Source organism: Uranotaenia lowii, chromosome 3 (assembly GCF_029784155.1).
Source record: "Uranotaenia lowii strain MFRU-FL chromosome 3, ASM2978415v1, whole genome shotgun sequence".
NCBI lineage: Eukaryota > Metazoa > Arthropoda > Insecta > Diptera > Culicidae > Uranotaenia > Uranotaenia lowii.
Genome location: NC_073693.1, coordinates 192,408,106 through 192,433,258, shown reverse-complemented (window position 1 = coordinate 192,433,258; position 25,153 = coordinate 192,408,106). Strand labels below are relative to the sequence as shown.

At 34.8% G+C, this 25,153-nt stretch overlaps 1 protein-coding gene across 3 annotated transcripts in view; it reads left to right on the top strand.

Moving 5' to 3' along the window:
• Positions 1-15,058, top strand: part of LOC129757287 (L-threonine dehydratase catabolic TdcB-like) — a 74,327-nt gene extending 59,269 nt beyond the window's left edge. For all 3 annotated transcript variants that reach the window (XM_055754455.1, XM_055754453.1, XM_055754454.1), the window contains exons 5-9: positions 5,900-6,136; positions 6,295-6,587; positions 6,672-6,764; positions 14,109-14,238; positions 14,814-15,058. In XM_055754455.1, coding sequence (XP_055610430.1) covers positions 5,900-6,136; positions 6,295-6,587; positions 6,672-6,764; positions 14,109-14,238; positions 14,814-14,930 — 870 coding nt within the window. In that variant the 3' untranslated portion in view covers positions 14,931-15,058. The remainder of the gene's footprint in view (positions 1-5,899; positions 6,137-6,294; positions 6,588-6,671; positions 6,765-14,108; positions 14,239-14,813) is intronic.
• Positions 15,059-25,153: the final 10,095 nt, after the last annotated feature.

The following is a 25,153-nucleotide window of genomic DNA, read 5'->3' as shown; positions in this document are numbered from 1 at the left end:
CATAAATGTATTTTGGACTATAATCAATTTATTTATCTCTCAAGCGTATTTGGCATCTTTCTTGGAATTATAATACTAAAAGTTTAGCTGCCTTTTTTTGGTAAATTTCTAGAACTTTTTCTCTCAACTTCTGAGCACGAAATCAACAGGATTCGGATCCGAATCGATATCTTGGATCTCAACGTTGAAGTAACTTTATCCATACCCAAAAAAACATCTACAATTGGAAATAAGGTTCAACGTATTTTGATTTCATTTTATTTGTCCTGGAGATAAACATTTGCTGTATATGTGTCGCTTTGAAAGGAATGGTTACAAAGTTCAAATTATGACATTGTAAATATTATGTTGATTAAAAAAAAGTAATTGCATTACAATGTTGAAAAACTATATTAATAAGAGCTAAATTTTATTGTTTTCAATTTCATGTGAATCAAAAATAATATTTTGACCAAGTTTGTTTTATATTATGGATCACTGTGCATCAGCAGAGGTGACGACGTTTGTTTTCCTTAGGAAAGGAATATGCGAAGGAAGCGCTGCCGAGTTTGGATGATGATTTTGCATGAGTGCGAGTGGGATGCAGCTTGAATTTCACCCAGCTTGTAAATTTGTTGTTCGCTTCCATTGGCTATAGTCCCCAAACGAACGAGTGAGATGCAATCTATTTCTATCAGGCCGGCTGGAGTGAGCGATAGTTTGTCTTGTTTTGCTATCCGGGTGTACTCAAACGATTGCTAGAAAATTCCTAAGGGCGACATTTTAAATATGTAGGTATGATTCAAAGAATCGTTCGCTTACTTGAGTTTTAGCTTTAGCTTGCTCCTTGCCTCGGTCATAATGGTTTTTAAAATGTCTCTCCTTCTTTTATGGGAGTGGAATAAAAAAAAACATGAACATTCACTATCGTATGTTAACTTCAATGGGAACAGATCCATCAAGATTTCATTTTAAAAAAATGAACAAACGATTTGTTTGCTCGGTTAATAAACATATTTATGTTAACCAATGCAATATTGTGGAACCTATTTGTTCTAGATTGTCATTCTGATGATAGAAATTTTAAACACACCAAAAACTGGAACAAACAAGTGAAACTTTTTTACGTAAGATTATAATTCTGCACGCAAATATCGATTCTAAAAATTGGTTGACATTTCGTACTTTCGACTTTTTGAAAACAACACAGAACATTGTTTGCTTCCTTCCAGGATATTATCAACGAATTCGTGGGGGCTGTTGTTGTATTAGTGAGGCAAATTTCTTCTAGAGGCGGCCAATTTAAGGAACTCATAAAGGGCCACAATTCGGAACGGGGGCCACAATAAGGAGCATTTCAATCAATAGTTTGATCAGGTTTATCTCAAATTATCCACCGCTTTAAAGCTAGGATATATTTTAACTACATTTCAGGCTTGTAAGCAATCATATTTGTCTAAGGACTTTTGAAGGTACATATTACAGGAAGACTACAATCATGGGAAATATAGTCAACCATGCCTTAGGGGCCAAGTTCGGGTACATTTACCCTAAGTAGGACCGAATCTAGAAGGGCATCAGCTGATTGAGGCGATACAATCGTGACTGGATCATCAGACGGCGTGCTGAGAGCAGAGGCGGCAGTAGGTAGCAGAAGGCAAGGTAATGATGAGAAAATCTGTTTAACCTATCTCTGCAAGGGAATATTCAATTAGAAATCCTTGCAATTGTGTCAACAATATAATTATTTGTTATGATCGTTTATAAAAAGTATTGACGTGTAAAATGCTATTTCAAACTATTCATGTCTTTTGATTATTGCTATGAATAATATACGATAACCGTAACGTATCTAAACGGTAGATCAAATAATTAAGAGTTGGATTTTCTTTGAATGAAACAGTCATGCGATAAAGATAGGGTGGAATAATAATATAAGTATACGAGTGCCATTGTAGCAAGCAACATTCCTTAGCTATATCTCGAAACTGGAATGTCTTACAAAGATCAAATGTTCTAGAAAAATGTGCCAAAATGAGCAACATAACAATGTTTGTAGTTTAAAATTTTTTAACAAAATAATTGTTTGAGTAATTGAACTTTGTTTGAAAAATTTCACAAAATGTAACTTGAAGATCTTTTTTCATCACTTTAAAGTGTTCCTTACTTGGGAAAATTATGAAAAAAAATATTTGTTCCAATGTATCAATCGCTCGAGCGTAAAATGAACTTCATAATGCCATATTTTCAAAGTAATGGAAAACTCTCAACTTTTTTCAGAAAAAGTTTTCTAAAATGTTGATTATGGGTACAATTCATCCCCTAGAGTTGGGTATAATTGATCCCCCTTCCAAACGGCATATTCTTCTTCTGAATTGATCGTTATGATTGCTGATTACGAAATTACTAATATTTATCCAAAAACTAATATTTATCGAACAATTGTCTGAAGAAAAGAGCAAAAATAATTAATTTTCTCTTAATTATATAAAATAGCGCCTTTAAGTATGCAATGTTTTTAGCGTTGAGACAAAGTTATGGAATTTTTTTCTTATGTCTGCTATAAGTTGTGAAATGAGAACAAACATGACCAAAACAGTAAATTAACATTCTATCTTGGGGTTTTGTTTGATTTTTATACAAGGATTAGGGCTTCTTGAATAAAATATCAAGTCTCCTTCAATAGGGGATCAAGTCTCCCCTAACTTCAGAAAAATCGCAATTTTTTTTACTCCCACGAAAATGCTTCTAGTTCATCAACGGGTTCAAGTATCGTTCTAATTTTTGGAGCATACAAACTTGAAGTTACAAGCTGTCAGAAAATATCAAAGACGGCGAGTTGCTAATTTTTTCAAAATAGATATGGTGAAAATAAGAAAAGGCGATCAAGTATCCCCACTCTCCCCTTCATTTACTGAGAAAAAAAGTAAAACTCTTACATAAATCAACCTGCTGCTTCTAAACGCTTTGATATTATCAGAAAGGGTGTTTGTTTGGGATCCTTTGAAAAAACAGATATTTCAAGATTTTGAAATAACATTTTTACTTACAATTGAAATTTTCAAAAACAAACCTAGTTTTTTTCCACTTTGAAGTTCAACTTATTAGTTTTTGAACGTAGAAAAAAAGTTTTGAGGTATTTGAACTTAAGACTTAGTTATTGATGATTATGTGGAAAAATTTCATGTTGATCAAAAATACCCTGGTAATTAATGTTACCCCGTTTTACGGTAACTACGATCGATATTATTAGCTGTTCCTCTTATTCCGTATTTATACAATTTCGACAATTATATGTCATCAGCTAGGATCTCGAAGGCTGTTCTGGGATCCAAAACTAATGCACTAACAATATTTTTCGACTCATTTTTATATGCGATGGAGTCAACTTATTCTGAGATGGCAATTTAAAAGCTCGAACCTGATCTAAACTCACAATGCTCTCTACAGAGTATATTGTTCCGATGAATATATTCTACAATTCTTCTAACAAGAAAACTTTAGGGAAGAATGAGGATACTTGATTCCTTGGGTTACTTGATTCCTTAGCTATATCTCGAAACTGGAATGTCTTACAAAGATCAAATGTTCTAGAAAAATGTGCCAAAATGAGCAAAATAACAATGCTTGCAGTTTAAAAATTTTTAACAAAACAATTTTTTGAGTAATTGAACTTTGTTAGAAAACTTTCACAAAATGTAACTTGAAGATCTTTTTTCATCACTTTAAAATGTTCCTTACATGGTAAAATTATGAAAAAAAATATTTGTTCCAATGTATCAATCGTTCGAGCAAAAATGAACTTCATAATGCCATATTTTCAAAGTAATGGAAAACTTTCAACTTTTTTTTCAGAAAAAGTTTTCTAAAATGTTGATTATAGGTACAATTGATCCCCTAGAGTTGGGTACAATTGATCCCTCTTCCAAACGGCATATTCTTCTTCTGAATGGATCGTTATGATTGCTGATTACGAAATTACTTATATTTATCCAAAAACTAATATTTATCAAACAATTGTCTGAAGTAAAGAGCAAAAATAATTAATTTTCTCTTAATTATATAAAATAGCGCCTTTAAATATGCAATGTTTTTAGCGTTGAGACAAAGTTATAGAATTTTCTTCTTATGTCTGCTATAAATTGTGAAATTAGAACAAACATGACCAAAATAGTCAATTAACACTCTATCTTGGGGTTTTGTTTGATTTTTATACAAGGATTAGGGCTTCCTTAATAAAAGATCAAGTCTCCTTCAATAGGGGATCAAGTCTCCCCTAATTTCAGAAAAATCTCAATTTTTTTACTCCCACGAAAATGCTTCTAGTTCATCAACGGGTTAAATTATCGTTCTAATTTTTGGAGCATATAAACTTGAAGTTACAAGCTGTCAGAAAATGTCAAAGACTGCGAGTTGCTAAATTTTTCCAAAAAGATATGGTGAAAATAAGAAAAGGGGATCAAGTATCCCCACTCCCCCCTACTGAAATCGCGCAAGGTTTAGATAGCACGATAGTTATTGACGTCAATCGAATCGCCAGCCTTCAAAACAGGAATAACTGTCGAAATCTTTAGACAATCCGGGAAAACTAATGACCTATAATTCTGCTCCTGAGTTAATATTTTGAACTCGTCAACATTCGGAAATGTTGAAAAGAAAGATTCAACGCAGGTTTCGGTGGTGGAATAGAGTTCATATTTATTCGTAATCATTATCGTGTCCTTAAATAACTACTTTCTTGAAAAGCGATAACTATTTCTAACTTTTACACACCAGGGCTCGCTAACCGGAAAACTACTCATTCCTCAATGAGTAAAATGAGGTCACTACTCATTATCACCTGCCAACACTGCAGTGTAACTGCTAATTACAGATTGAGTTGGCTTTGCTCCACATTGATCGATTCGCAATGGAACAATAAATCGATCACTCTTGATAAGAGGTGAAATGAGAAATGAGTAGTTTTTTATTTACTCATTCAGGAATGAATTGTCTTCCTACCTACCTACCTAAGGGTCCAGCGCCGATTGACCGGCGCATAGGGCTGAGATAAAAGATCTCCACTGCTGGCGATCCGGAGCCAGCGTCTTCACTTGCTGCCAGCCAAGGTTCTCGTCAACTGTGCGGATTTCAGCGGCTAGACTTCGCCGCCGGCTTTTGGGCCAGCCTCTTCTTCGATGCCCATCTGGATTCCAGTCAAGCGCCTCTCTGCAAATCTCGTTTTCATCTCCACTTACGTTCCCGAATCTCGATTTCAAGCGCCTTTTGATGACACCGGCGATGAAGTTCAACGTTTGAGATCCAGTTGCCAGGCCACCAAGCGCGGATGATGTTCCGCAGGCAGCGATTCACAAAAACTTGAAGTTTTCGCGTCGTCACCGCATATGTGCATTCTCTTCCGGATAGGGAATATGATAAGTTGAGAGTGCGGCAAAAGCAATTGCAAACCAAAAGTGTAGTTATGTAATGACTGGACTGACGAAACATGAATAAAGATAACTCTATTCCACCACTGAAACCCGCGTTTTCATGGTATATCAAACTGTATATCAAACTGTACTTCAAAAATTTAACTCACATTCATACGTGTTGCCTGCAATACTCCGAAAATAGGATCTTTTGATTCTGCCTTGCCAGATGTTTTCTTTTTTTTCCATTTCTAACAAAAATGTATAGAAAGGCACCACATTGAAAGCTTTTTTTTTTGTTTAGCTACGCCTAGTGCATATAATCATGAACACTGAATCAATGGATTTCGCCAGAACAGGATGCTTCTTTGCTCATTCATTAATCTAACGAATCATGCAAATACTAATAAGCGGAAATGATTCCGGTACGGTCGGTCCACGGAATGTGTAGTAGTTGATGCGAGCTTCGAGAAATCCTATCAAACAGTTTGTTTTTGCTTCGATTTTTACAGGGTTCGGACATGGGAGCAGCAAAAAAGATTGCGCTGAAAATGGCGCACGATACCGGATTGACGTACATCAACGGCTACGATCATCCGCACATCATGGCCGGCCAGGGCACTATTGGACTGGAAATCGTGGAACAAGTGAGCAATATCGATGCCGTCGTCGTTCCGGTCGGAGGTGGAGGCCTTATTGCGGGCGTCGCGACGGCCATAAAAAATCTCAGCCCCCAGACGAAAATCATTGTGAGTGATCCGTTATGTTTCCAACAACATCGTACGGCTCGTTTGAACGTTTGAAACGACAAAATCACTAATCTAGCCCCATCCTTTCTCCTTTTTTGCATATATGTGCTGTGCTGTGCTGCAATTCTGCTGCATGTTTGCCTTGTGTCAAATTTCAGGGTGTGGAATCGGAAAAGTGTCCTAGTTTTTCAAAGGCACTGGAGAACAAAGCTCCCATCTACGTTCCGAACAAGGAAACCTTGGCCGATGGCTTGGCAGTGCCCCAGGTTGGCTACAATGCCTTTGCCACTACTGTTCCTCTTCTGGACAAGATGATAGTGGTGAAAGAAGAGTGGATTGCCCTTGCCATTCTTCGACTGGTCGAGCTGGAGAAATGCGTTGTGGAAGGTGCCGGTGCTTCCGGTTTGGCCGCCATCCTGGCCGGGCATCTGGACGAGTTCAAAGGGAAAAGGTCGGTTTTAGAAATTCAATGACCAATGAACAACATTCCGCTAGCTCAGATAATTAAATTCTTTTATTTCATTCTCAATAATAGAGTCGTGCTACTCGTGTGCGGAGGAAACATCGACACCACAATGTTTGGCCGCTGCTTGGAACGAGGCATGGCCGCAGAAGGTCGACTTCAGAGGTAAATCGGAAAATCTTCTTGTTCATAGAGCAATCCCAGGGGCGCCCAAATGAATTGAATAGTTCAAAAAAATTGCACACAGGGGTTTGATTGTGGTAAAATTTTCGAACAGAAAAAAAAAGATTTAGGGAAGAATAAGATGCATCAGCAGGGTAAGAAGGTCCATTAGACTACTGCAAAAATTGGCGTTTAGATCCAATATGATCCTTTGTAACATTTTGGGTCAACCAGCGTCAGTGTAAAATATGAGATGATTTGATTGATAACTGCATTCACGCATCGACTGATGGAAACTGTTTGACAAGCAGTAGTCCAAAGCTTCAGTCCTACAGCTAAAAAAATTAACAACATGAAAAACATCTTAAGTTAAGTGAAAGAGATGAAACATAATGCCCAACTAAAGGCGGAATTGAAGAACAGCGACAAAATTTGGAAAAATCAGTTGAAATATTTGAGTTTTTTGTGGAACAATTTTAACAGAAATTCTATAAATGTATAACTATGAGTCAGACTTAAAATGTTTAAAGATTCATGAAACAGCGGTTGGAATGTGTACTGAAATCGTTAAAGTACTTAAAGTCAATTTTTTTAGCCTCATGTGGTTATCTTATTTTATAAAAATTTGTAAAATAAGTTTCTTTACGTATAAAGTTTTTCGTAGAACAGAAGTTGTTTGTAATTATAAAACTTGGCTTCTGTGAATTTTTTAGAGAAAATACCAATTTGAGTTTATTTTGGTGTGTAGGGCGCACCATAATTTTTTAACCTAAAATTTTAGCTTAGCTTGATTGACTTCTCACATTCACCTTTAAACATTGAACCCGAAATGCTTTATAATTATTTTTTTTAGTAATAAATACACATTGAACAATTCCATTGAAATTCCTCAGTATGCTTTTTAACTCGTTATTGTTTAAACAATGATATTCAATCAAATGCATTTCGAATCAAATGATCGCAGGCGTGGCTCAGTAGAACGAATTCCATATCGCCAATGGTTGCTACTCCGTGATTGACCGAGGCCACCAATTTTGTTCAAAGGTCAAATGAATAGTGTCTGGGACTGACAGCACATTCACAATGCCCAAAACTGATGCTCTCTCTTTAATCATCAATAACGGCGCCGGCCACGTCCTCGTAGTCAATAGACAGTTTGGAAAAGAGAGAAAGGGATGAAAGAAAATAGTCGTGCTTTAGGACCGAGGACACCTCTGCATCCTAGCAAATAATTTTTTTTCTGGGAAGTTGGTAAAAGGATGTGATCTGGAGACACTTTTGACTGGTGTGATCTGATTCTGAGCATCCTATTCTCCTATTTTCCTTAAAAAATGCTTACTAAAAGTTACAATTCAAGTAAAAAAAAACAACTTAAATCACTCAATAACAATGTCGTATTCTACACTAGAATTACTATCTTGTCAATGAATGTTTTTCATTTTTTATAATTTATAACAACAACAAAACCAACCTGTTCCTCTTCTTCAAAATTTAAAACAATGCGATTGAAAATGAAAAACTGTCAAGCATATGCATGCTTTTCTATTCAAATAGGTATGCCTACTCAGTACTTATACACTTGAACGTTCGCTTATCCATGTCGTATAAAAAACTATCATGTTGATTTTCAAAGATTCATTAAGAAAAATGTTAAGCTTTGAATGACCAACGACTAATGTTCTTTGGAACAGTAGTACAAAATTTCTTTAATTCATGTAATTGAACTAAAACCCCATGCGCTTATTCAGAACTAAAAAAAAAAACAAAAGAAAAAAATAATAGGTGATGAAAATATTCATAAAAAGCTTCAGCGTCAAATGGTGCATTCCCTCAATTCCTTAAAATATGGCTTCGAAAGATGTTTTTCTTTGTGTTCAACCTATCTACATTTAACTTCTCATGATTAACAAATAAGTTTAATAGTACCGTAAAATCATGTGAACCGGGACAGTTTTCGTACCATTTTCGTAATATTTCCGTCATATTCAACTCTATTATTCCTCTATTTGATTTAGATTGTGAACTTATTATTATTACAAAAAATCGCAAGTATTTTTTACCACTACTGAATGTATGCATGTTGATTATCCAACATGGGTGCACGGATTCACCGCAGTTTCTTAAAATTTACCTAGACTTTATGGCGTCGTATGATCGGTTACGGAGTTAATGTACTGCGTGTGTTGATGTATTTAAGTATGTATGTACAAGCTAATCGGGTGGGCTATTTTACTTACAGGTATTCCGACATCTGTGTATACACCTGGCCAGCTGGTAACTGATTGAACGTTCTTATTATATAGTCAGTTATAAGAGTAAACGCGTGTTTCGCTTATTTTAGCATCACAATGAACTTAAAAAACATGCGATTTTCACTGTATAGAAAAAGGGGTAACTTACAACAAAATTAGTCGTTAATCTAAAGAAAACGTACATAAATTTATAGTATTTGATAAACTTTTGATGCCATAAAATAATGACGCATAAAAACACCAATTGCATTAATTTTTGGATCTGTTGAAACTAATTTTTGCATTTTTTCTGAACGTATCGATCCTGCATACATTTAGGTGTTAAAAAAAATACTACAAAAAATTCAACTAGCTGAAATCATAAAAATAAAAGTATAGATGAATGAAATTTCGATGTTGGCAAATGCGTGATGCAAAACATTCATATTCCAGCACATGGAAGCGAGATTTACAAAGTGTCTCTTCGATTCACATTTAGTTGAATGAAAATAGTTTGGCTCTATCTATTCACAGGAAAAAGATTTTTTGTGTAAATCATTCAAAAATAACACGCCCTAATAATTGATTTAAGATTATTAAAGCGCATGGTTGATGAGCATTTCTGCTGAAGACATCGTTTGAATATCTCTTATAGTATCTTCGTAATTAATTTATCACGATAAAGTTCCGTTCTGGACCACAGTGTAATGGAGCCTAACTCCAGGGGCAAAAATTATCAAAGGAATTTAATTTTTTTTTCTGGGTTTCTTATTTCGCCAAAATCATGTATGCTTCACTGTTAATGAAGCTTGCAGAAATGGAACATCAGTTTGTGTAGCGTTTTCAGGCAACACTTTCGAATTTTTTGAGTATACACTAAATATTTTTCTATTATTTAGCAACAATTCTTATTGACTGTTACGCTATAAAACTAACAACTTTGATGTCATGAAAGGAGAATAAATTATTTTAATATTTCCAGAAACTCGAATCGTAATATTCCCAACAACGAAAAGTCACATATTCACTTAAATGAAGGCTTTGAGAGTTACATATTGGCTGACAAAGAGAATCAACTGTCCAATTTCCTTGAGTGAACTTAATGTACTCATTTTTTATCTTGAAAGTTGCAAAAGTGATTAATATGTACGATGTATGTGACTTGAGTTGCCCTATTTTCATTAGTGAACAATATGTTCTCATTAATGATCTTGAAAGTCGCAAAAATGATTTATATGTACGTTGTAAGGGACTTAAATCACATACCGGCTGGTTGGCTGTCTGGCTGGGCGGATGCCCCTGCAGGTATGCTATAAAATTATATCATTTCTTCGAGTTTTAGTTTGGGTTAGAACAACATCTAGGTGTTTTCATATGGTAGCGTGTTCGATTCTTACCAAAAAGGTTGGGTTCGATCCCCAAACCGGGAAAGTGTTACGCGGTTGACTTTTACTTGCAGACACGTTCGACGTTCTGCACATAAGGGAGAAAGAATCAGTTTGCAACTTTGCAAGACGATTCTTTCGTGGCTGACGTCGGTCTGTTAGAATCGGCTAAAAGTCGTGCGCTGCATGCTACATGTAAAGATCTCTTCGCACTTCTGGTTAGGAGGGAAAGATGAAACATAAACCCCCTTTAAAGGCGGGTTTGGGAAAATACGACAACTATTCTAAAAATATGCACAAAATTTACTATTCATGTACGTTGAAATATCTAAGTTATTTGTTGACTAATGTTAACTAAAACTTCATATGGCTCAGTGTTAATTTGTTCCAAAATTTAGGAAAAAAATTGCTGAAGTGTATACAAATTACCACCGAAAAAGTACTGAAAGTTAAGTTCCTTAGCCTCGGTAGTAGAGATGTACCGAATAGTGGTATTCGGCGAACGGCCGAATACCGAATAGTGACCTTTTCAACTATTCGGCCAAACGAATATTCGGCCGAATATTCGGTCGAATATTCTATTGCATTTTTAATGAAAAAACATAAGCGATTATTTCAATTTCCTTCTATTCCTTCCATTTTAATGCCCCTCATGTTTTTGAGCCGATTAACTTCAACCAGATAATATTTCCAGATGATGAAATAAAAGGTCTTTCTCAAGTAGGGGTCTCTGATTTTCAAAATTTTACTGAGTCATCTGTTTAACTGAAAGGACATCAGATGACTTGTCGCTTTTAGGGTGGTTATCATCAAATAGATTGGGTTTCTGTGAAATATTGGACAAAATATGTCGGAACAGGTGCCAATGAACTTGAAATTGCTTATTTGATATAGAAATAGATGAATATGATGCATCTTTAAAACAGTTGTTTAAAACAACGATCTTACGCATACCATATTTTCAACCACATGCATCCACACGGTCGGGCAATTCCGGATAATTTTTGAATAAAATTGTAAAAAAGGGGGGGGGGGGTCTTAACAAAATCTAGGCAATATTTTAAAACATACAAGGTACTAAAATCACATAAAATGTATAGCTTTCATTGAATCACAGCAGCGTTAAAATTGTATTTAAGGATTCAACGAATATTTATGTTAATTTTAAAGTCGTTCTTGAACATAAAATTTAAAAAATTTCTAAGAGAAATTTGAGTTTTTTATTTGATTTAGAACCCGGGTAAAGTCCGGGTAGCTTTTAACAATACCTGGGCATCACGTACAGATTTGGCTTATTTTAAATTCCTTATTTGATTTATGGGCAAGTCTGTATATATCAAGAAAATCCGGAACAAACGATGACCAAAGGATGAAGTGATACTTCTTCTGTATGATCTACAGTGAAAAATAACCGGATACAACAAAGATATTTTACTGAAACCATAAGTTTTTGATGGTTATTTAGATTTTTTAATATTACTTTGGAATATTTTGTTATTTATCCAAATTTATTAAAAAAAATTGACAAATCTGTTGTTGTATAAATTTTAAAAATAAATATTCGGCCGAATACTCAGCTCAACTATTCGTTGAGCCGAATATTCGGCTTAACGGTTTTTAGGCGGTATTCGGTGCCGAATATTCGGCCAACCGAATATTCGGTACATCTCTACTCGGTAGTTAGGTAATTTAGGAAAAATAGTCAACATAATTTTTTGCTAGTCAGATTTTGGTAGTATAGTAGATAAATCCGGGAAATATCCGAGCTTTTTTCTTCGATATCCGGGCAAACGGGCATGACCGGGCTTTTCTCATTTCTTCTTTGAAAATCCGGACAAGCCCGGATAAAATCGGGTAATATGTAATGCTTTTAATAAACCATTCCATACCCTTTATACCTGTAAGACTCGAATTGATAAACAACCAACTGCCAACCAACCATGACATTTTGATTTTGTTCTGTAATTGATCAGTTCAATGATACTGAGTTACTTTTATGTGTTAAAAATAATACTTTTTGTTAAGCCCTTTTTCTTAATTAGCGGTATTTAAGGTATTTTCAAAACTTGTAACAATATCCGTTCCCCTTAAACCTAGCCTCAAATAATTCTGTTCTGTATAGAATACATTTACTTTCATGATTATTTTATGATTTTTAAAAACAATTTTACTGACAAAATCAAAATTACTTTAAGTTAAGATAAAGAACTGCTTTCATTTTTTATCTGCAACACGCACCCTGGCAGTATTTTTTTTTTTATTTCAAATCAACCGACCAATCATTTCAAACTTTTTCTCTTTTTAACCGTAAATGGCGTGAAAGATCAAGATAAATTATGTTTTTGAGAAAGTTTTGGTAGTTCGAACTTGTAACATTAAGAATTATGTTGTTGTTGAGCTGAAAATTCGATGCATCCATTTTAAATACTTATTAATTCTCAGGATAAATGAAAGGTCATAAACGATTCATCTCCTAGATCAATATCGAACAAAGCTTTCCGACCTCATCAACAATTGAAGAAAAATAAATGAAATGCTCAAACAAATAGGGGAGAATGAGGATACTTGATCCCTGGGGATACTTGATTCCTTAGTTATATCTCGAAACTGTAATGTCTTACAAAGATCAAATGTTCTAGAAAAATGTGCCAAAATGAGCAAAATAACAATGCTTGTAGTTTAAATTTTTTTAACAAAATAATTGTTTGAGTGATTGAACTTTGTTTGAAAAATTTCACAAAATGTAACTTGAAGATCTTTTTCCATCACTTTAAAATGTTCCTAACATGGGAAAATTAAGAAAAAAATATTTGTTCCAATGTATCAATCGTTCGAGCGTAAAATGAAGTTCATAATGCCATATTTTCAAAGCAATGGAAAAATCTCAACTTTTTTCAGAAAAAGTTTTCTAAAATGTTGATTATGGGTACAATTGATCCCCTTCCAAACGGCATATTCTTCTTCTGAATTGATCGTTATGAGTGCTGATTACGAGATTACTAATATTTATCCAAAGACTAATATTTATCAAACAATTGTATGAAGAAAAGAGCAAAAATAATTAATTTTCTCATAATTATGAAAAATAGCGCCTTTAAGTATGCAATGTTTTTAGCGTTGAGACAAAGTTATAGAATTTTCTTCTTATGTCTGCTATAAATTGTGAAATGAGAACAAACATGACCAAAATAGTCAATTAACATTCTATCTTGGGGTTTTGTTTGATTTTTATACAAGGATAAGGGCTTACTGAATAAAAGATCAAGTCTCTTTCAATAGGGGATCAAGTCTCCCCTAACTTCTGAAAAATCGCAATTTTTTTACTCCCACGAAAATGCTTCTAGTTCATCTACGAGTTCAAGTATCGTTCTAATTTTTGAAGCATAGAAACTTGAAGTTACAAGCTGTCAGAAAATGTCAAAGACGGCGAGTTGCTAAATTTTTCCAAAAAGATATGGTGAAAATAAGAAAAGGGGATCAAGTATCCCCACTCTTCCCTACATATAGTGAGGTAAATTTTTCCCATTTCATTTATGCATATTTTGTTAAACAAAATTAAGCTCCATGTATACGCAAAAAGATCAATAGGATTGCTTTGGCCACAAAATAGAAAGAAAAATTACAGTTTGACCTCGCGTCTTAAAATGTCATTGGGATGCACTGGTTAGGAAGCACCTTCACTCCTCCTAGCAAGCAAGTATCACTCATTGATTTCCGTTTCCCATTCACAGATTTACGGTACGCGTCAGCGATGGCCCCGGTGGCGTTGCGAAGCTGTGCAATTTGCTGGCGCAACTTGGCGTTTCCATTAAAGATATAATGCATGAACGTGCTTTCATCCGGGATGTGCACACTGTTGAGGTAAGCGCGTTAAAACTTGGTTTGCTCCCGATACACGATATGAACACGGGGAAACATAGACAAGCGAACGTTCCACTTGAAGGAAATCCCCTTTAATATGACAGCTTTTGAACATTCTTATTTATACTTCAAACGCAATTATCCATTTCATGTTGGTTTTTTGTCAAAAATTGAATCTAAATATAGTTTTTTTTTTTTTCATTGACCTCGTTGAAAGGTCGTCTTGTCCGTTTCCCTTAACGTAAAATGTGAGTTTGGAGCGAAAGGATATTGGCAAGCCAGAACCTCCGCAGCAGATGCGAATGATAAAACTAATGGGAAAATAGATGAAAATCGTCAGTCGATGTGCAGACGTGACCACATGATGCATCCTCCCGGGTACATCCCGTTGTGATAAAGTTACTTATTTATCTCTGCAACCGTATCGCGTTAACGGAACATTCCCAATAATTACAATTTCATCTTTCTGCTCTTGCCCCTGAGATACAATGTAGAACATAGATTAAATTGGTGATGGTTCAATGATTTGAATTTTCTCTCTACTAATTGTCTGTATTCTTGCACCTCGCCTACAGGTGAAAGTTATATGTGAAACTCGTGACTGGAACCACTCCCAGGAAATGCGGAAGGCTCTTCAAGAATCGTACGAGGAGGTGTACTTTTACGACATGCCGATGGCAATTGCCGTCTGAAGGATCCCCACGTCCCAAAAAGGGAATAGGAAGTAAGAACACTCGGCAGCACAACATCGATACCGAGCCTTTACAAACAGTCTCAATAGCACTCGAATTCCAAAGCAAATACAAAAATAATACAACTAGGTACGTGTCTGTTATTTGTGGACAAAAAGAAACGAAGGAGGAAAGGTATGGAAAAACGTACACTGTTGGCGCTTTTGTCCGTTTCTGGGGTCCTGAGTAAGCAGCTAGTTCATCTTGGAAAATAATTTTCCTTCCAATTTTCTTCTGAGACTAAATATTATTTGTTTTTCTGATTGAAGAGGGACGGCCACTCAAGTGAAAAGACAAAGATCCGAAACAGAACCATCGTTGTTGCGTCTCGTGGGATTTTATCTAAGTGCGTTTGCAAAATCTTCAAACCAAACGGCCACGTAACAACTCAGCAATAAGCCCTTATACTTCGAAAAGACCAAACCACAGAAAAACTCAACTCTTCCCAGGATGGTTGAAGTGGGTTTTTAGGAATTTCCTTCGGAAGAGCAAATCTTTTTGACATTGATTTTATGTTACTTACAGAACTTACAGATTACAAATTATTTTTATCGATTCTACATTTGAGCTTTAAATTTTAGTTGATAGTTGGAATGCTCTGAGAAATTATCGCACAAAAAAGTAATTTTTTTTTTCAAGAGAATAATTGAAAGCAATATGATTTTTTCCGATTTATGTAAAACACAATATTCAGTTGTATTTGGTATTCTCATCTTAGGTTTGTACCATTTAGAATCGCAATTCATTTTTGATTCCTTAGAAACGAAATAATTTACAAATCTGTTACATCTATGTTTTTGCAACTAATGTTTGTGCTTTTCGAAACAATTCTCAAAACAGTGTCAAATCGTGCTGATTTTTTACACTATATGTTAATTATGAATTGAAAACTGCAAACCGTTATTCAAGGTAAAATAAATTGTTTTTCGCGGATATTTTTTTTATAAATTACTTGTCCCAGTATCCAACCCAGTAAGCCTTGTTGGATAAAATTACTAATGCTGAAAATTCATTTTTTTGCAATTTGTTGCATAAACAATTATTTTGCAGTATTTTTTTTTAACTTTTTGAAAAAATACAAGAAAAATATATGTTTGCTGTTCTGATTTATTCTCGAACTTTTCATCGAACATTTCTAATCATTTTCTGCACAGTGGAAAGTGGTAACATCAAACGTTACGGCCATTTCTTCCACCGTTACGACAATTTTAGCAGATAGTTCAGCTTCGGTAAAAAAAAACATATATGACTCTTTATCACTTTAACCCCGTTTTTGCGTAATTACTCTATTCCAAACGATCGCATTTGGAGGAATTATTCTTAGTATTCTTTGTGTCTATCGTGTTGTAACATTGACTGATTTGCAGCTTTCACAGATCGTCAGCCATGGCAATTGCTAGACATAAAATTTCTATTTTTTTTCCTTGTTTATCTCCGGAACATCCAGGCGACTTTTCAACGAAAATTTTCTGTCTGGACACCTACCAAGTGCCCACTAAAGAGTTCGTTGAGCTGTCAACTGCGAAATTTTTCAAAATATCTCCACACACTGGGGGTTCAAATATTTCTGTATTCTGTTTATTTTACCGGTGGGCAGCATTTTTACCTTGCAGAAATGAAGTCAGGCCTTTTTATTATTCAGTTGGACCATAGGTCGGCAACATGCGGCTCGCGAGCCGCATAAGGCTCTTTTGATGTAAAGTTGCGGCTCTTTAGTTCACTGTGCTAATATTATACCTATATATTTTTAATAAAATATCTTTAAAATGGTGCTCAAGCGATTTTTGATGGACCAAATGGCAAAATATCTTTTTTTTCTAAGCATCAGCTTTGAGATCAAGATTTCATTTATCATTTAACGTAAATTCAAAAAATAACTGTTGTTCTAAAACAACAGAACTTAAATCAAACTATGATTTATTCCCAAAAAACGTGTGTATATTTTTGAACTAATCCAACAAAAACACAGGAAAATCATAGTTTATCATTTACAAAAAAAGTTGTTCTTAAACAGTATCTGTTTTCTTATCAAACAACCTCATCAAATTTTATATTTTAAGCACTGCAATAACGTTTCTCTCCTCTATGAAAATTAATCAGTTGAAATTTCCAAAATCTTAATTCGAAAAATATTTACAGCTTTGACGCGTAAAAACTTAAAAATATTGGATAAACTACCTCAATCCTATCATATTTATTTGCATTGAAAACGACAACTTTAATGTATCTGAATATTGATACTTCATAAGCATTACAGATTGTCCGATTTACCCGGGGCCTGCCCAGATTTTCAAAGAAAAAATTGGAAGATGCCAGGTCTAGTCCGGTAGTCCAGATATCGAGGAGAAAGGCTTGAATTGTGAAATAAGATTTGAACGCTGATGATGTGCTTTGGTAAAAAATGTTCGTTTGTTTATTCATCAACTTTTCTTTTGACTTTTTTTTAATCCTAGATTTTTGCTGGATTTGCCCGGACATCACCCGGTTTTGAGTTTAAAATTTAGAAACCCAATGCCCGGATTTGCCCTGCCTGGATACGTTTAGAAATATTCTGGAAAGCTTATTAAATAAATAACAGGTTAAAAAAATAAATAGATACATGAAATTCAAATACAAAATTCCAAAACTAAGAATTCAGAATTACAAATTTAAGTTAAAAAAATTTTCAAACTCGAATCAGCATTCAGAATGAATTAAAATTTCAATTTTGAAAATCTATATGAAATCTTGATCACAGGCTAAATAATTGTTATCAATAACTTACTTGACCCCAAATCAGTTTTTTATAATTATATTGTATGTATTGAAAATAAAAATGTGAACCTTTGAATCTTGAACACTTTTAAAACTTCAAGTGTGATGCGTCCATCAATATTTACCAAAAGTACGCAAATTTTGATCAAAGATTCGGTAACGGACATAATTTTTTTTTATCATTTTTGATTAAGAGTTAATCACCGATATTTTATTTTTATTAATTTTTTATTTGAAACTTAAAAAGTGTCCTTGACCTGATTTTGTCAGTTAAAGTGTACTTTTACTTTACTATTTGTCACGAATTTTCTATAAAGGCTAAAAAATCACATTATTACAGAATTATACTGGTCACGCAGCAGCACCTGCATTTTCCATTCAATTGAACACACAATACTGAAGAATCACACTTGACATAAAATGAGATTTAAGAATTTTTCAGATGCATAAAATTCTAAAGACACGTTCGCTTAATGACATGAATATTCTACCAGTTTTCATGTTCATAGTTTTTGAAGATTGAAATTTTCGACGACATAAATTTTAGTTGAATTTTACTTCATACTTCTGGATTTTGGAAATGATAAGCTAAATCTAGGGAATGTCTTAAAAAAGCTTAATAATTTTATGAAAATTTATTTCTTTATAATTTGTTAGTTTAAATCTTTTCTTTGCCGAAGCAGTTACAATTATTTTGCTTTTGTAAAAATATTAAAATCTTCAAGTTTCTTCTTCATGCGAAGTATACAATTGAACTTTAATTGGATTTAAAGGTTTAAAGAAAAATTCATAAGTTAGAACTCTACACTGAACCCAAATTCACTCTTGAAATAAATACATATGATTTTTCTCTTAAAAACAATGATCCAGTGATTTTCTTCAAGTTAGACATATACATTTCACTTGGCAGTCACTTAAATTTCAAGTGAATTCATCCACATTCACTTTAGTCGTCACTTGAATTTGAAGTGAGAAAAATATCCACTTCCCCATCACTTGAATTTCAAGTTAATGTCGAGTTGTAATTGTGTTTATTTTCAGAGTTCGAAATGGCTAATTCTAAAGAGCAGCGTTTAAAGCTGATGCTGGTTTTGGATTTTCCCAATTCTTTACTAGGCGATTTTGGCGGTAGATTGTGTTAAACGTAATGTGATCCGCACTATCCGCAGTAACCGATCTGCCTTGAGATAAAGATGGAATTTTCCAATCAATAAATTTGTGGCGAAAGTGTAATGTAAGTATTTGAAATCGAAGTGGTGTTCTATAAATGTTCTTTTATTAAAAAACCCTAGAGATAAGGCTTTGTTCATATGACCAGAAACGTTATACGTGATCTTTTCGAAATGGGACAACTATCGGATCCGGAAACGAACCAACCGGTGGGAAAAAAAGTTCGTTTGATTTATCACGGAGTTCAGGAGTGTGTAGAACATCCCTCAAGTCCTTACTTAGAAATTCAAATAAATTTCACTTGAGCGTCATAGTGTAATTCCCTTGACCGGCACTTAAGTGAATTCACTTGACCCATCACTTAAAATTCAAAAGAAATTACGTCAAAATAAGATATTATCATTTTATTTTACGACAATCCGAAAAAAATCTTGATAATTGAAAATGAGCTCAACCCCATTCAAGTCTGTCAATCAGAATAGGATATAATTTGGATTGGAGAAACTTAAAAGATTTTTTGGTATAATTCAAGATATTTTAACATCCTACGAGTACTGAATAATAACTCATTTAGATAGGAAAAAAACCGCAGAATGTCTCACGGATTGCGCAAATTTGTTCGCTGAATTTTTTCGATCGGTCTTCCATAATGATAATGGACTTCTCCCTCCGTCTGCAGCATCTTTACCGTCATACAGCGTAAACATGCCTCCACTTGTTTTATCTGTTGTTGATGTCTACAATGCACTGACTGCAGTGAACTCCTCCAAAGGACCAGGACCTGATAATCTGCCACCGTTGTTTTTTAAAAATTGTGCATCTGCTATAGCGATGCCTCTTACTAGGATTTTTAATTTATCTCTGTCTTCCGGAACATTCCCGCTAGTTTGGAAAACGGCGTCGATTACACCAGTACATAAAAGCGGCAGCACACATTGTATAGAAAACTATCGGCCAATCTCGATCCTCAACTGTTTAGCAAAAGTTCTGGAGATTTTAGTGTACAATGCTGTTTACCCATCCGCTAAACAATTAATTGACGATGCTCAACACGGATTTATGAGAAAACGGTCAACCACCTCCAATTTGATGTCATTCACTAATCTCGTTTTGCCAAAGCTCGAAAGACGTCAACAAGTTGACGTAGCTTACATAGATTTCTCTAAAGCATTTGACCGAGTGCCTCATAAACTTGTGATAGAGAAACTCAGACACTTGGGACTCCCTGAATGGATTATTAAGTGGCTGGAGTCGTATCTAAACTCCCGCTCAGCTTACGTCCGAGTAAACTCCGTCTGTTCTGTGAACTTCGTGATACCTTCTGGTGTTCCCCAAGGTAGTCATCTTGGGCCACTTATATTTATCATGTTCGTGAACGATTTGTGCTATCAGCTGACCTCACAAAAGCTATTTTACGCAGACGATTTAAAGCTTTTTCGCCAAATCACGACACCACTTGACTGTATTTTACTGCAGAATGATCTAGACGCTGTTCTAAGGTGGTGCAAGTTGAACGGGATGTTGGTGAATGTGGAAAAGTGTAAACTAGTGAGTTTCTCAAGATCACGCAACTTGCTTCTCCATAATTACGTCATGAATGATTGCTCTTTGGAAAGGGTCGACACAATTAAGGACCTAGGTGTAATTTTTGACAGTCGGATGAGATTCCACACACACGTTGCCACCACAATCGCAAAGGCGTACGCAATGCTTGGCTTTCTTCGTCGAAACACTGTTCATTTCAACGATATTTATGCTTACAAAGCTCTTTATTGCTCGATTGTCAGAAGCATTCTCGAGTACGCAGCTCCTGTTTGGGCCCCGTATCAATCAACTCTTAGCCAATCCATCGAAGGTGTCCAGCGAGCCTTTATTCGCTTCGCTCTACGGCAATTAGGATGGAATCCAGAAATCGCAACACCTTACGAACACCGATGTAACCTTATACACTTAGAAACGCTGTCCCGTAGAAGGAAATTCTTACAGTGTCTTTTCACATATGACATTCTGAGCGGCAACATCGAAAATAGTGAGTTGTTACAAAATGTCCATCTATTTGCTCCTACACGCCCACTTCGAACTCAACAGCTCCTTTGGATTCCCGCTCACCGAACAACGTATGGATATTTCAACCCAATGGACACGTGCAGCCGTTACTTCAGTGAGTGTGCCAGCATTTTTGATTTTGGCATTTCAAAACAAATGTATAAAAATAGGTTAAGACAATTTTTAGCTCAATAAGTCTGTGCGAAATTATCCTTCGAAGACATTAAATAAATAAATAAAATAGTATAAAAATATCTCATTTTGATATAATTTAGTTTTTCCATCCTGATCGGGTTGTTGTTCTTCTTTTTTCCGGGATTTTCATTCTCGCGGATGATTCATCCCTTTTCTATCCTCAGAATGTATACAAATGGCAATTCTTATACAAATAGCTACCAGATCAAAAACGATTCGAAGAACTTTCTATTCCATTTTCATTTCCAAATTCATTTCCTAATTACCCATCATAGGACATTCAATCAAATTTATAGGTCGTTAAACGGTTTGCTGGTAGCAGAAGCAGACTCCAGTGGTCAATTTTTCCTGTTCTGAAATGTGTCAAGCATCAGTTCACATGCTGGAAATTTTCAACTTTCATTGAATTTATACTCTCCTTAAGTCTACTTTATCTGGGGGTGTTATCGAAGTGGACACGAATGAACTGATCGTAAAAAATTGTTTCAAATCGCATTATTCCAACATAAAATGAAAGCTCGTAATTTTTCCAGCAAGGAATAAAAAAAAACTTTATCAATGAAAAGCTGTGATTTTGTGACCTCACTTTTGATCAAATCCTGGATGAAAGAAGTTTACCCTCGGGCGAAAGACGAAATGAAGAAATTTGCGTCTGCCAGCAGAAAACGTGGCGTGGACACAAGAGCTTCGCAAACACAGAAGATGTCAGTGGCAGAAAGTGAATGTATAGAAGAAGAAAAATAGAAGTTGAAAAAGACAGCTCCAAGTTCATGCAGGCGAACCTAATCCGATAAAATCTGTTTCATTTTATACTGGCGGTGTAGGACAAAAAGTTTCTCGCAGGGGACGACGCCGAATAAAATACTGTATTGGATGACGTTCTCAAGTGTTGTAAATTTCGGTGCGACCTCGGCTGGCAAAGGTTGGTTGCATTAGATAGGGGACTCATACTTTTCACTTCGATTCAAACTGGGCAGGAAATTCGATCAAGTGGCCTCAAGAATCTTGGAATGCATTTTGGCTGGAAGTTTACTTAATGGACTAATGGAAGTTTTTCTAATTTTACTGTTTTACTGTTTAGCAATGACAGTTGAAAGAAATTTTCAACTTGCTATCATAAAGTCATTATGTGGTTCAGCAAAATAACAATTCCAACTTCCATGGTCAAGGTTTCCTCGAGTTAAACTATCATAATTTCTAGAATGTCCAATCGCAAGATAGCCGTCGTTGCATCCGTTAGCGCGATTAGATTAGTCCCTGCATCTGTAATCGAAACTAATTTATTTGTATGTTTGCATAAATTAGCTTCCAATAACTTACCAAAAAATAACGGAAATGACCTCGATCTGCTTTGAATTGTGATTCATGGGAGCAAAACTTCCCCACACACATTCATTTTAGATTATCGGGTGAAACCCGTAAAATTAGGTTAAATGGGTAAAAGTCTTTACGGGTTTTCAAAGGAACAAAAAAGTGATCATTTGCTTAGCTCCCGGATTTATATTCGAACTCATAAAAGGTACCGTCAAACGGGGCATCATACAACAGCAGGGTTAGAGGCAGAATTTGTATACCACAAAACTTATTCAATTTTTATTTTTATTTAATGTAATAAAATTATCATATGATAGTAATAAAATGATGATTACACAGTTTCTCACTGTGATAGTTTTTTTTTTTTTAATTTTGGAATCTCATAGAATAATTTTAAAAAAAATTGAATAATAAATTTATTTTACAAATTTTATCATTTTTCGATGCCGTAAAAAAACTTTCCCCAGTATGATGGATTGGCTTAATAATATCACCTACAAACGTTATATTGCTTTTTTATCTCATGCCAACACTGTCGGTGAATATTTGAATATTTTAATAGATTTCCCTTTTTAATCTCGTTTCCATATGCTGCTGGAGAATAATTGTTTCGCATTAGGCGTGTTTAAATTTCAAAATTTAATTCGTCCAAACATTATTTTTTATTATCTCAGCTAGTAGAATTTTTTGTTTTTACCCCAAAATGTATACAGCATCCTTATGCTTTTTCTTTAAAAACATTTTTGACAGAAAACATGTATAATTTAATTTGACCAAAACCAAAAAATTATTGCAATTAGTGCTTTATGCGTTATGACATCACAAATATACCAAAATACTATAAATTTTCAAACGTTTTCATTTGATTTTTCATTCAAATCAAAAGATGTTGCAACTTACCCTTTTTTCTTAGTAAGTTGAAATTCGCATGTTTTTGTAAATTATAAAATAACTCATGAAACCAATAATTTTTCTTACTACGTCAATTTGATGTCTCATAAACCTTAAAACTTGTGATCTACAAGCGATAAGATTATCTGTTGACATTAAGTTTCTAGAAGCCATTTCATGGAAAAATTTATTAACAAATGTGTCAGGCCCATTTTAATTTTTATCATCAGATTTAGTAGGAAAATAGCAACAACAATCAAAAGATTGGACACTATGGATAGAGTAAGGTTGCCAGATTGCCCGGTTTTATCCGGGTTTATTTAGTGCAATTAGTGGATTCGTGGAAATTTGGAAACAGTCCGACTCGGCCCGGGTGCCTGAATTTCATTGAAAAACTAGTTTTTTGTGAGTAAGTTTTACAAAAATAATCATAAATTGAAGCCTAAAATACGTTTTAAAATCTGTCGATAAATTTTGAAGCAAAAAATTATTTTAAATTTTTTTTATTTTGATTTTTGTTGAGTAATTTTTGGGTTTTGACAAAATTTGCCCAGATATTGCCCGGATTTTTGGTCGACAATTTCGGTTTTTATATCAAATTGCTGGTATTTTCCCGGCCCGGTTACGTGCTGAAAATTTCTGGCAACTTTAGAATAGAGTACACCCTCAGATCTGCTTAACTGCTATTTCCAGTTCTCCAATTTTTTCTGAAAATTTTTGTTTTTCAGATAATTCTTAACGTGCTTAAAAAATTTCTTTGGAGATTTACTCTCGTACGAAATGAGCGATTTTCTAGGCTTCAATACCATATTAGGAAAAGTTACCTCGAGAAAACCCCAATATCTACACGAAAAGTTGCAGGACATGGCAGAATGGTTGAACAATCCATTTGGAACATCGTTGAGTTGGAAAATGTCATATTATTAAACATTAAAGCCTTTCGTGCACTCATAACGTTGAATTTCTTCCCAAAGAAACTGTTAAAAAATAAATAGAAGTGGCCATTAGGGCCCATGTTAATGATTTAAAAAATCTAAACCAAGTTAAACTCATGCTTAAAGTTAGAAATCTTTTAGGATCAGAAAGTTTGCAGACATTGTGTAGGAAACCTGTAACCTGATTTCAGAAACGAAATTCTACTCCGCCTCAAAAGGTACCAAAAATGATTGGCCTTTTGATCCCAAACATGACGTATCTCAACTCATCGATGATTCAAATAGATTTTTCGACCATTCTCCAACACGACTTGCAAATTTTCGTGAACAAATTGTGTTTTCTGCGTGATAACTTCTTCCAATATGGTATTGATGCCGAGAAAATCGTTCATTTTGTATGAGCTTGAGCTTGAGCTTGTTATCAACTACGGTCCGTGATTGGTTCGAAATAATCAACATTGCATAATGAACCAAATGAAAGGAGCTGGGAACAAGCTACACAATCTCTTCCGACTTCAATAAGAACCAATAAGGACGCCGGCCAAGTCCGTGTAGTCGATAAGAGAAAGGGAAGTGCAGCACATGTGATGATTTGTTTTGCGGAGACCGGCTGTACGCCATCCCTCCACAAATCTCATGCTGAGTGTCAAGGGGTAAGGGTATTGTGGCAAGGAAATCACCTTGGTAAGTGATAAACCACTATATTAAAACCTGTGCTCCTAAGTCCAAATATGGCTTTTAATTAGACTCATTAAAATAGTGAGGAATACGATAATTCTGTAACTTACCTAACCTTCAATTAGTTTGATAATGTACATTGCAAAATATTTTAAGAAGAAAGGTAAGATTACAAATTGCATACACTGGGTTTCGGTCACC